Raw genomic sequence first — 11,413 nt, forward strand, 5'->3', positions numbered from 1 at the left:
TATGCCCAACATGTCTACCAATTCTGGAAAAATTTTGTATGTCAAGAGTTCAACTTACCTTATGTGGAATACTTGTAAATTTAAGATCCAAAAAGGGGTTACGAATTCTTCTACAATGACTGATCAAAACTTTATTCTCCCAATTAATAGCGCGGTTTTCCCTGGCTCCCCAGCGGTTTTTTTCTTCAAGAGAAACACGATAAAGTTTAACCGGGTTGTAAAGTTGCGCGAGTTGTTTCACTGAAAGAATCTCTCTTTACTTTCTACTATCGGGGTTATTTTAACCGATTTTCAAACGATGTGGTAGAATTTTTCCTTCCATTTTCCTCAGTTAAATTTGCAGTTGAAGACACGCTGCGGCATTTTTTTTTTCACGCGCGCTAATGGAAGTCTCTTTGAAGATGTCAAAAACCTTGACTTTACAAATCTTAATTATTGTAAACATTTTAATGTTCAGTGCACTTATATCAGCTGCCAGGGAAAAGAAAGCCAAATGTCCAACCTGTAAAGATATTGTAGAAGCTTTCAAGAAGGTAAATATTAAATGATTTTATTTCACCTGAATCCTGATTATAACATCACAGAACTTTATGGCTAGCTTAGGTATATTTTGTCGTGTAGTACGTCGTGAGATCAGACAGAAATTTGGTGGACTGCTGTGATTTTATTACAAGACAAATTATTCTGTATTTTTTTTTTCTTTTTAATTTTTTAGCTTAACCCTTTAAATTCCAAGATCTGTTTTTTTTTTTTTTTTTTTTTCAATTCTCCCCTCTAGCTGTTACACATTTCTTAGTAAACTAGTTTCAAGTATTTGGTGATGGATCAAGAAAACAACTTCTACCCGATAAGTTTAAGTATTCTCTTTGCCTTTTTTCTGGATAGTGTATGGATATTGTAAGGAGAAGTACCATGTTAATCACTTCTAAGGGTTAGGTATCCTTAATGTTGTAACAGATAGGGGATTATTAATTAGTGTTGTAAAACTTTGACAAAAGTTAAAGAGACGTGCCTGAAATTAAAAGAGAAAAGCATTTATTTACACTTTATTTCTTCAATGTTGAGGTTGTCCTAAATTAAATAATAATATATTCCTTGTAATGTAATTGAGAGAATTTGGTGTTAGATCAAGGTGATAACCTTCCAATTGATAGATTTGCCTATTCTCATCAACTCTTTGCTGATTAATATTTCGATGTGGTGAGGAGAGGTTGCACGTCAATCATATATTGAGCTTTGAGCTTTCAGAGAAGAGCCTCTCGATTGGCTTTAGGTCAGTGAAGGCGTGAGATATCATATGAGGATCGTTGTGAAATGTTACATTGGTCTGAAGTTGACTGATAGAAGACTATGTTTTTCCTTGGTAGAATGCTATAAACTTATATTCAGGCTAAATGGCCTTCAGTTTTGTAATTTTTTTGAGTTTGCTTCAAAACGTATTAGGTCCAACCACAATTACAAGCTGCAGGTAAAATTGGCAAACTGTAATTGTTATAAATATTCTTTTTTTGTTAAAATCATTCGTGAATGGAATGACCTGCCTGCTATTGTCATTGAGATATGTAACTTAACACATTTCAAAACAGCTCTTAAATTATACATGCATATTTCTTAGGATTTTACCTATCTTAGATTTTATTTTAAGCATACATTTTTAAATTTTATTTCTTTGGAAGTTTATTTACACAGTGTTAACCTCTTAAACTTCCTTTTTAGGGTATTATTTGTGTTGTTTATTTCTTTGATACCTTAAATAAAGCATGTATGTATGTATGTATGTATGTATGTATGTTTGCATTTTAGAAATTAATAAATAGAAGGTTAAATTTTATATTTCTGTATGCAGATTAGGTAAGAAGAAGGTAAGAAAATGGATTGCCAGTATACCTGTTTTGATATACTTTATTAAATTTGGATCTCTGAGACTATTTATCTTTTTTTTTTTAAATTAAAATTACCACTTTTAGGGTGAAGAAAAAACAGCAAAAGCTAATTTTGGTGGTGGAAACACAGACTGGGAAGAAAGAAAACTTGGAAGTTATGCAAACAGGTATTTTTTTGAAGGAAACCTTATTCAAACTTTTACCACAATGCCAAGAGGAGGGGGGGGGGGCTACTCTCAAAATGCCTGAGTTTTGGAAAACTAACAAACTAAATGCTGAACATTCCCTTTTGATATTCCAACCAAATGGCTTCGTCAGAAGGAAGGGGAAGGATCATTCAGCCTTGTGGGTTGTTGTCACTTTTCTTTAACTCTTTAACCCCTGAGAGTGATTATCAAGTAGTTTCTCCTTACAATATCACCCCTGAATCACATTAAGGTCAGGAGAATAAAGGAAATGATCAACAACAAAAGAAGCTCTTGATTATTAAACAAATTCTCATTATCAGTACCTTTGGAAATGTATAGAGAACAGGATATGCATACAGTTGAACCTTGATTAATTATCTGGACCTTGATTATCCGAATTTCTCCATTATCTGGACTTTTCTCTCGTCCCAATTTTTTTATGAATATTAATATTAATTAGTCATGATCAAGATCTGCAGCCATATTCTTTTAAAAACTACAGCGTTGAAAAGTGAAGTTAAGGTGATGTTCTTCTTAAGACAAACTGACTTCAACATTTTATGCCAATGCAGAAACATTTTTCATTAATTTTAATTGCTAATACACAGGTGTAGAGGTATTCGCATAGGACAGTGAAGATATAGACCATATCTTTTTCAAAACAAGTTTGTTAGTGTTTTGTTTCAAGATTAAATGTCACTTTCTTAATTTAATCAGTTTTTGTTCCTCATCGATATTCACATTCTCAATTACCTGGACCCTCAATTATCCAAACTATTTCATCTAGTCCCAATGAATAATGATTTTAGGGTATAAAAGGGTTGATACAAACTAGGAAAGTTACCAGTTATGTAGTGATACCAGATCTCAGACTTGAAATCCCTCTCCCGCTGAACAAACACTAATTTGTTTGATGTACTAGTATTACCAGATGCAAACAAACTTGTTCCATGTTTAGCAGATCAAATGATACCCTAGAATAAATGCTACACTCTTTTGAAAGATTGTAGTTTTTATTTGAGGATTAGAGGATTATACCCCAAGGAAAAAGCTCCTAGCACAGACACTTTGTTGTTGATCAACTTGTGTTTTCTCTTTCATTAGTGAAACCAGATTAGTTGAAATTATGGAAGGGCTTTGTGAAGATAGTGCTTCAGAGGTAATTTTCTTGGAGTTCATTCCTTAGTGAAAAAAGTTACAGTGAAGTCACAAGATTGAGGTATTCTGAATTGTGCAAATTACAAGTGAAGACAATTTTTGGGAGAATTGCTCAGTTTTTTTTTTTGCATTTTTTGTTTGTGCTATCTTTTTCATACCTCCCTGAAAAGGTGCACAAGTCAGCTCATGGCTCAGTTCCCTTTTTTTTTTCTTTCCAGTGCCATGCAATGGTTGAAGAACAAGAAGAAACGTTAGAAGAATGGTGGTTTACACAGTAAGTGAAGTTTTGATGGTTGAAGTTTAACATCCTATTTCTGGGAATTAAGTCACTTGGAAATCTCATGTTATTCGTTTAGTACCAGAGTTTAGTGCCCCAAAATTATTAAGAGTTTGTTCTCAAAATACATGCAGTCCTAACTTTTATTGACTATTTTCTTTTTTTGCAGCCAGTTTAAAAACGATGATATGAAGACTTGGTTTTGTATTGACAAATTAAAAGGTAAGTGTTGTACATACAGAAGGTTCCTCTTTTTGCTTCCCTGAAGTTCATTTTTTAATTTTTTTTTTTCTTTTTGTTTTCTAGTGTGCTGCCCTGATGGTACTTATGGATCAGATTGTAAAGGTACATATGAATAAAGGCTGATAGTTTCGAAAGAAACTGTTTGGGGCTGCGTCAGTGGGAGTAACGAAATAATTTGGATATATCAACAAAGTTGAAGTGGTAAATTGGCCACTGTAACGATTACAAAAGCTGATGTTTTGAGCGTTAGCCCTTCGTCGGAGTGAAGGGCCAACGCTCAAAACATCAGCTTTTGTAATCGTTACAGTGGCCAATTTACCACTAACTTTGTTGATATATCCAAACTATTTTGTAAAGGTACATGCCTACTAAGCAGTGTTCGTGTACCATGTACGATTTGTGAATTTGGCTTTTTACAACAGTTGTTGTTTTGTATGTGCTCTCTAAAGTGTATTGCTTTACAAATGTTTGTTCAGTGCTAAAACCCTATGTTTGTTGTAAAAAGGAAGCTTCCTTGGCCCCTTTCCAAATTAAACTTATGTGAACCAATAGCAACATCTTTTCTGTTATACTCATTTCAGCAATACATTCGTCACTTACTGAACGGTCTCCCTTCTATTATTTTGAATCTGCAGAATGTTCAGGAGGAAAAGATAGTCCTTGCAATGGCCATGGTAAATGTGAGGTATGAGAACATCACTATTGACTTATAATGTGACAAACCTTTGAATGTCTAAGAAACTTGCTTTGGAAAAGTATAATATTTTTTATTTTTGTAACAGAATATAACTCTTGGACCCATGCAGCGCCAGTGCTGTGGGGCAAGGAGTAGAAAACACGTGCATGTTGTGACCTGTACATTATATTTTCAACTCACCACTTTGACCGCCACCTGGTTAGCTCAATTGGGAGAGCGCCGGACTGCTGTGCGGGAGGTCGAGAGTTCAATACCGGCCGGACCAACACTCAGGGTCTTAAAATTAACTGAGAAGAATATGCTTCCTTTCTTTAACATCAAGAATTGGTTATATATTCTAGTCTTCTCGGATAGGGACGAATAAATGGAGGTCCCGTCTCCTGCAGGGTTAGGGGCAGGAGACGTTAATTTCCCACGAACGAGATTACTGTGTGATGGATGTCCTCCCCTGGGGTGGGTTGGGTGGGTAACAGGACCCCTGTTGATACCAGTGTTTACTACACTGAAGGGGCTATCCTGTATAAATATAGATGTCTGTCTGTCTGTCTGATTCCAAGAACTGTGCTCTGTTGTAAAGCACCATACAGATGTAAGTTTATTGTAAATATCTCTGAAATGATATTTAGGGTGATGGCACAAGGGAAGGAACAGGAAAGTGTTCATGTGACAGTGGTTATGAAGGTGACTTATGTGACGAGTGCGAAGACTTGTACTTTGAGGAGCAAGATGAAAATTCTAAACCCAAATGCACAGGTAAGTATTCTGCAAATTACCTTGAGTTTATAACTCCTTTTAGTATAATTTCAGAGCTGAGCAAAGAGTTTCCAGCAATCTGATTGGTTGAGCGGTTCCTTATATGATGCTATATAAACCGCTCCAAGCGGTTTAATGTTAAAGTAAAATGTTAATGTTACTAAAAATTTAATGTTATGATTTTAGAAATTTCTTTGTTGTTCAGCTCTGAAATTATACTAAAACAATTCTTCGCCTCAGGTTCGGTGACTGTTGTTGAATAATCCCCTGGACTTTGTCTTGAGAATTATAATTATTCGACGATATTGACACCTCGCCTTTGGCAAATAATTGTTAAGTGTTAATAACTACCATGAGTGTGACCTGGACATTATTTCTCTTTACAATATCAATTCAATATCAAGCAGACAAAGCATGAGAATAGAGAATAATATCAATTAGGGGATTATTGGTTGACCTAGTACCAACTTCTGCGAGCTAGCTGATCATACAATTGTATGGTAGACAATGAAAAGAATTATTGATAAGATCTTGGATTGTGAGAGGGTTAAGTATAATACTTTTTTAAAATCTTACAATTGAAAGTACTTTTACTGTGGTCAGTTTACTGTAGGTCTGTAAAGGAGTGTGACTTAAAAAGAAATTTTTTCAAGGCAAGATTTTCAGCTAATGTTAATTATGTGTTGCAAGCAAGGGAAAAGAAAAACAGGAAATTTATTTTAATATTTGAACGCTAATTTGACAAACATTTTCTTGGTGTATGTAAATAGCTGGCGCGTGATAAAAAACTGTTGCTAATTTTAACAGCGTGCCATGAGTCTTGTGCAGACAGTTGCTCTGGTAGCTCACCCAAAGATTGTGAGAAATGCAAAGAAGGTTGGGATATGACAGACGAGGAAGGATGTAAAGGTATTTGTTGAAAAATGTATTTGGCTTGTAGCTAATTCCATCAGACATAGTTTGATGCTACTCTGGTTGAAAGATTTAATGAGTGTAACTGGAGAAATTACAATTCATCGACCCAACGTTTCGACACTCCTGTCTTGTGCCTTCATCAAGGGTGATCTGATCGATGCAGCAAGAGGCCCTTTTAAATGCTCACTAATTAGCTGCCCTATTTTCATATGGTAACAAAAAAAGGTTCAGAAAAAAGGGCAGCCAATAGGAATACGGGTGAAAGCAATTGGCCGATTAAAATCGCGGGAAAATGCACAGCTACAGCACTGAGAGTTATTTAGTTCTTATTAACCGAGCGGGAGGTCTGTATGGGAGAATCTTGACTGAGGTCGCCATTACAGACCGAACGCAGTGAGGTCTGTACCAGCGACCGAGGTCAAGATTCTCCCATACAGACCGACCTAGCTCGGTTAATAAGATGTTTATTATATGGCTGTGTCTTATATGCCAATTTTTTATAATTATTCTTTGTAGTTTCTTTTTCTAGACTGGTCTAGATGCCGGTCTAGATGGAAAAATCTAGACCGCTTTCAATATTTGATTTCAGCTAATCAAATTCGTGAATTCGGTAGTTCCCAGTCCTTGTGAGACACAGCCATATAATAAAGAGAAATATTATCGTGCAAGCAACCTGGGAAAACTTAGGGACACGTAGCGTTGGTTGACAAACAACGAATACCAAGTGCGGGAAACATACAGACAGAGAAAAGGGAAAAAAATTGAGCGCACACGCGGGATAACGTACAACTCAAGCCAAACGAGGGAAAAACATTCATGTAGAGCATAGCGCGGAAAAATGTTGGCAGCGGTGGCAAGGACGTGAAAACACGCAGACTGGTGACAAAAGTGTGATAGTATAAATTATAATGCTTATTAAGCAGAGAGATATAAAGGGCGGGAAAGTATACATAGCGGTGTTGAGCGCGGGGAGAGAAACAGACAGCACAAAGCGCGGGAAAACATGAGTAGTGGGAGAAAGCGTGGGAAAACAAACTGCGCTTAGCGAACCCAAAACAATAGTTTTGATTCCTGCATTTATTTTATTTAGATAAAAATGAATGTGATGAAGAAAACATCTGTGGAGAAGAACAGTATTGTGTGAATAATCCAGGATCGTATGCTTGTAAAGGTAATGTTTCTGACCCATTAAATGTGGTGAATTTATTGATACTCGTTGCATTTATATTCCATTGTTTGATCATTTTTGCACCCTCGTAGTCTCGAAGTTGATACCAAACTTTCATTCGAAGACCTAAAACATCAATGAATGGCCCTCACCTTGTGTTTATTGAAGAACTAACTCTGCTAACTTGTGCAAGGTTCTCAGTCATTGAAGGAAAGTGAAAGAGCTGGCGGACAGGTTGCAAAATAGTAGGGATTTCGCTAAGATTTTTCTGAAAACCGCCAGCCGTAGTACTTCCGCACTGTCGGTTTTCTCCGCTGACCGTGTTTTAGGAACAAGTTAGAACTTCGCTGGCTCAAACTGTTTATTTAGTATATGATAAATAACTAAAATTCCCTTCAAACTGAATGTACTTCTGTGCTTCATTTCAGGATGCGATGATTCCTGTGAAGGCAACTGCACTGGAGAGGGTCCTAAGGGATGTATTGAATGTGCCAGCGGCTATGTTAAGAACGACGAGGAGGAATGTAAAGGTTGGTTAATTAGTTAATTGGGTAATCCTAACGGTTTGTGCTGGATTTAGAGCTTTTATCCCTTTACACCTTAACAACCGTATGCATATTCTCCATACTTTTCTCTGTACATTTCCTACGGCATTGACAAGGAGATTTGTTCGACAAGCAAGAGCTTCTCAAGTTGATGATCACTTACTGAACTCTTGTGACTTTTGTGTTTGATTCAGTGTGTGTGATATTGTTAGGGGAAATTAAATACCAGGCACTTGCTGTGGTTAAATGGTTGAATAGGTAGTGCTTTGTTACTTACGATGCGATAAATTTGTCTCGCCAAAGACTTTACTAGTTCCAAAATGCTTCATACGCTTTTAGCTCTCAGCACTTTTGAGAAGACAGCTTAAGTTTCAAAAAACTCAGTTGTGAAAATTACTGAATTAGAGAAGACCTTTCGTATTGAATTAAACCTCAGCTGCAGACTACTCGGAGTAGGGGTGGAGGGGGGATTGTCTAAGGGAACATGGGAATTCCGTCTGGTATGAAAAAGGTACTTCCGGTATAAATTCCCGAAAGACGCAGATACGGAACGCCATCCCTTAGCGCCTGGCAAATTGTTGAAAACGGAATTTTGGACTGAATAGCTAGTTAATATATTTTGAAATATGTAATGAATTTGAAATTATTATTTTTTTCCTTAGATGTGGACGAGTGTGCCGAGAATTCAACCATCTGCGATGGTGGAAAATTTTGTGACAATACCCCCGGATCCTATGTTTGTCGAAGTAAGAAATTTTTGCGTATGTCTTGTTCTAAAATGAATAACTGGGGAAATGGCTTTGAAATTTTTTTTTCTACCTGTCCTTGTGAGAACGTTTGATATTTTAAGGAGAAGTTGATTTTTAATTCACTGTGCTTTTATTGCAGCTTGTCACTCTGCTTGTGAGACTTGCATTGGAGAGGGATCTCGGGGTTGTACAAAATGTAGCAGTGGCTATCAGATGACCGAGAATGAATGTAAAGGTAACCAAAAGCTTTCTCTATTATAAAAAAATACCAAGTATTAAGTTTGAACGCAAACTCGGCGGTTCTACCTACCTGTCATGACTTAACCCAGTTTCCTCAGCACAAAGCGAGTAGGAGAACACACCGAACACCTGTCGACTTGGCGACCTGGCGACCTTTGCTGAAAATTCAGTTACCAAACTTTTTTTTCCACTCGCCATGGTGAACAAAACGGTTACAGCTTAGAGCGCTTACCCTCTTGGTGGAAGAGAAGGGAGAACAGAATTACCTGTCTAAGGCGCGTGCCCGGGCGGTTTGATCCGAAGTCTAGCTTGCTAAACATCGGTTTGATCCGAAGGCTAGCTTGCTAAACATCGGTTTGATCCGAAGTCAAGCTTGCTAAACATCGGTTTGATCCGAAGGCTAGCTTGCTAAACATCGGTTTGATCCGAAGTACAGCTTGCTAAACATCGGTGTGATCTTAAGTCGAGCTTGATAAACATCGCTTTGATCCGAAGTCTAGCTTGCTAGACGTTGGGCCACATAGTTTTCCACTAGAAATCTTCAAGGTGGAGAAAAAGCATTTTTGTTGCTGTTTAGATAAGGACGAATGTTCCTCAGACGAGCACAGCTGCGACCGAGATTCAGAAAAGTGCCGAAACATGCCGGGTAGTTTCACCTGCGATTGTCAGAAAGGCTTCAAACGTGACGGGGACAAATGCGTCAAAAAGAAAGGTAAAAAGAAGACGGATAAAACCAAAAAGACTGTTGAAGAAGAGCTTGCGGATGTGCTACAAAGTGGCGAATACTTCAGCGAAATGCAAATGAAATTTGGCTCCGTCTTATTTGCACTATTTTTCGCTTGTGTAATAGCTGCTATCATGAAACGCAGTTTGGTCGCTATTGTTGCTATGACTGTTGTGTATGCTTTTATTTGGTGGTACTTTAGAAGGTGGCAACCGAGGTAGCAATAGGACTGTGCGTGATAGATGCAGGGGGGGGGGGGTCCGATGGTGGGAATGAAATGCAATGTCTGCATAATTAGAACCATTCAATTGGAAGCTTCTTGAGCAAAACACTTTTTTAGTCGTATCTCCCGAGAGGTTTATTAGCACAGTTGGACTTCCCCCCCCCCTTTCCCCTCTTTTTTTCTGTTCTTACCCCCGAGGTTGAGCCACATGTAGCTGTTATACCATTGTCACTTTACGAGTTCTACATGTAGTTTCAGTTGATTGCGAGGTACGGATTCTTCCGATATCGTATAAACGTTTTTTTCAAGCTTGATGAAAATTCTCTAAACAACACAGAGAGTGAAGCACAGGGCGATCAGGAGGTTGTCAGTTTAAGATGTTAATATAGCCTGATTCACATGAAGTTTAATATAATTATGAATAAATCTATCGAATCAGGATAGAGGACCGTTGTTTGCAATGATTGGTTTAGGTTAGGAACTTTGCAATCCTAAACAACCTTGGCTCTTTAAAGACATATTTCACAACGAAAAGATTTTGAGATGTCAATGAAGAGCACCTTTTATTTCAGCTGAAAAAGGCAGTTTAACTATCTTTCCATCGAGCTTTGGTTTTACAGAAACAATTATTACTTTACGCTGTTTCTAAACTTTAACAATTTATAGGAACGTTTTGCGGATACAAATCCTTTCAAAAAACTTATTGTTAAAGATAATAGTTGCAGGAGTTTATGGGTATTCCTTGTGTGACTAGCTACATAGTAGTGTCACATAATTCGATTTACACTGCACTAAGAACTTGACTTATTCTTTTCTACTTTAATTCAGATTTAACAAATGGTAAACACCACAGCGTAAACTATTGAGTTATGGATGCACGCGGGAGGTTGCTAAGCACGAAAGAAGCGTAAGAGTCGCTCGAGGCGATAGCCGAGAGCGACTCTAGCTTCTTGAGTGCTTAGCAAACCTCCCAAGTGCATCCATAACTCTATAGTGTACGGTGTGGTGTTTACCATTTGTTTTATAACATAACATTGATACATTGTAGCTAAAGAGTTCCCGTTTATTTAACAAATCTTACGTGACCAGAAAAAACAAGCGCGCGCGTAAAAATAGTCTTTGCATTTGCTCACGTCAGCAGCGTACACCCATTGGGCAAATGGGGGACGCTAAATTGACCAATCAGAGCGCGCGCTTTACTTTGGTTATGTTATAAATTTACTTGTGTGGTGTCACTTTTGCTGTTGTTGCTTCTCTTTCTGTCGTGTTTCCGCTACCGTCTCTCTTCCAAGAAGAGGCAGAACTTCAACTGTTGTTTCTTTATAAACGGTGTCAACTGTTCTTGCTAAAAGACGAGTGTACAGTTCGTGAAGAGTGTTTGTTCTGCCTGGTCTTGTTTCTGTTGCAGTGTCATGTGTGTTTATTTTTGTTTTATTTTGTTTTGTTTATTCTGTTTGTTCTTTTTCTTTTCTGTTGTAACTGTAGCAGTTGTGAACCATGAAGATGAGGAAGAGGATGATGACGACGAGGACGATGAAAAAGAGAAGGAAAATAGCAAAAGTGACTCCAGCGAGAAAGAGGAATTATGACACAATTCTTTATGTACAATTGTAAGGGAATTTAGAAGTAAATTATTTGTTCAATTCTTAA

General features: G+C 37.4%; 1 protein-coding gene across 4 annotated transcripts; it reads left to right on the plus strand.

The window, feature by feature from the left end:
- The first annotated feature begins 183 nt into the window (after positions 1-183).
- LOC111339860 (cysteine-rich with EGF-like domain protein 2) lies at positions 184-11,413 on the plus strand. 4 transcript variants are annotated; one of them, XM_088760275.1, is made up of 15 exons: positions 184-533; positions 1,968-2,050; positions 3,176-3,230; positions 3,448-3,503; positions 3,676-3,728; positions 3,813-3,851; positions 4,385-4,434; positions 5,073-5,199; positions 6,007-6,108; positions 7,205-7,285; positions 7,711-7,812; positions 8,490-8,573; positions 8,716-8,811; positions 9,394-9,528; positions 11,249-11,413. In XM_088760275.1, the coding sequence occupies exons 1-15, from the start codon at positions 384-386 to the stop codon at positions 11,350-11,352; spliced, it is 1,317 nt and encodes a 438-aa protein (XP_088616401.1). In that variant the 5' UTR covers positions 184-383; the 3' UTR covers positions 11,353-11,413. The 4 variants fall into 4 exon arrangements, with proteins under 4 accessions (XP_088616401.1, XP_088616400.1, XP_088616402.1 ...); XM_088760274.1 differs by having other exon boundaries at positions 11,252-11,413; XM_088760276.1 differs by lacking the exon at positions 9,394-9,528.

The sequence above is a fragment of the Stylophora pistillata genome, chromosome 5, assembly GCF_964205215.1.
Source record: "Stylophora pistillata chromosome 5, jaStyPist1.2, whole genome shotgun sequence".
NCBI classification, from domain to species: Eukaryota; Metazoa; Cnidaria; class Anthozoa; order Scleractinia; family Pocilloporidae; genus Stylophora; species Stylophora pistillata.

Bases quoted from the DNA above. Each gene is read 5' to 3' on its own strand.
- LOC111339860 (XM_088760275.1), top strand. From the start codon at position 384: ATGGAAGTCTCTTTGAAGATGTCAAAAACCTTGACTTTACAAATCTTA. The intron at 8,812-9,393 runs GTAACCAAAAGC...GTTGCTGTTTAG, and splicing joins GACCGAGAATGAATGTAAAG to ATAAGGACGAATGTTCCTCA. The intron at 9,529-11,248 runs GTAAAAAGAAGA...TTGTAACTGTAG, and splicing joins CAAATGCGTCAAAAAGAAAG to CAGTTGTGAACCATGAAGAT.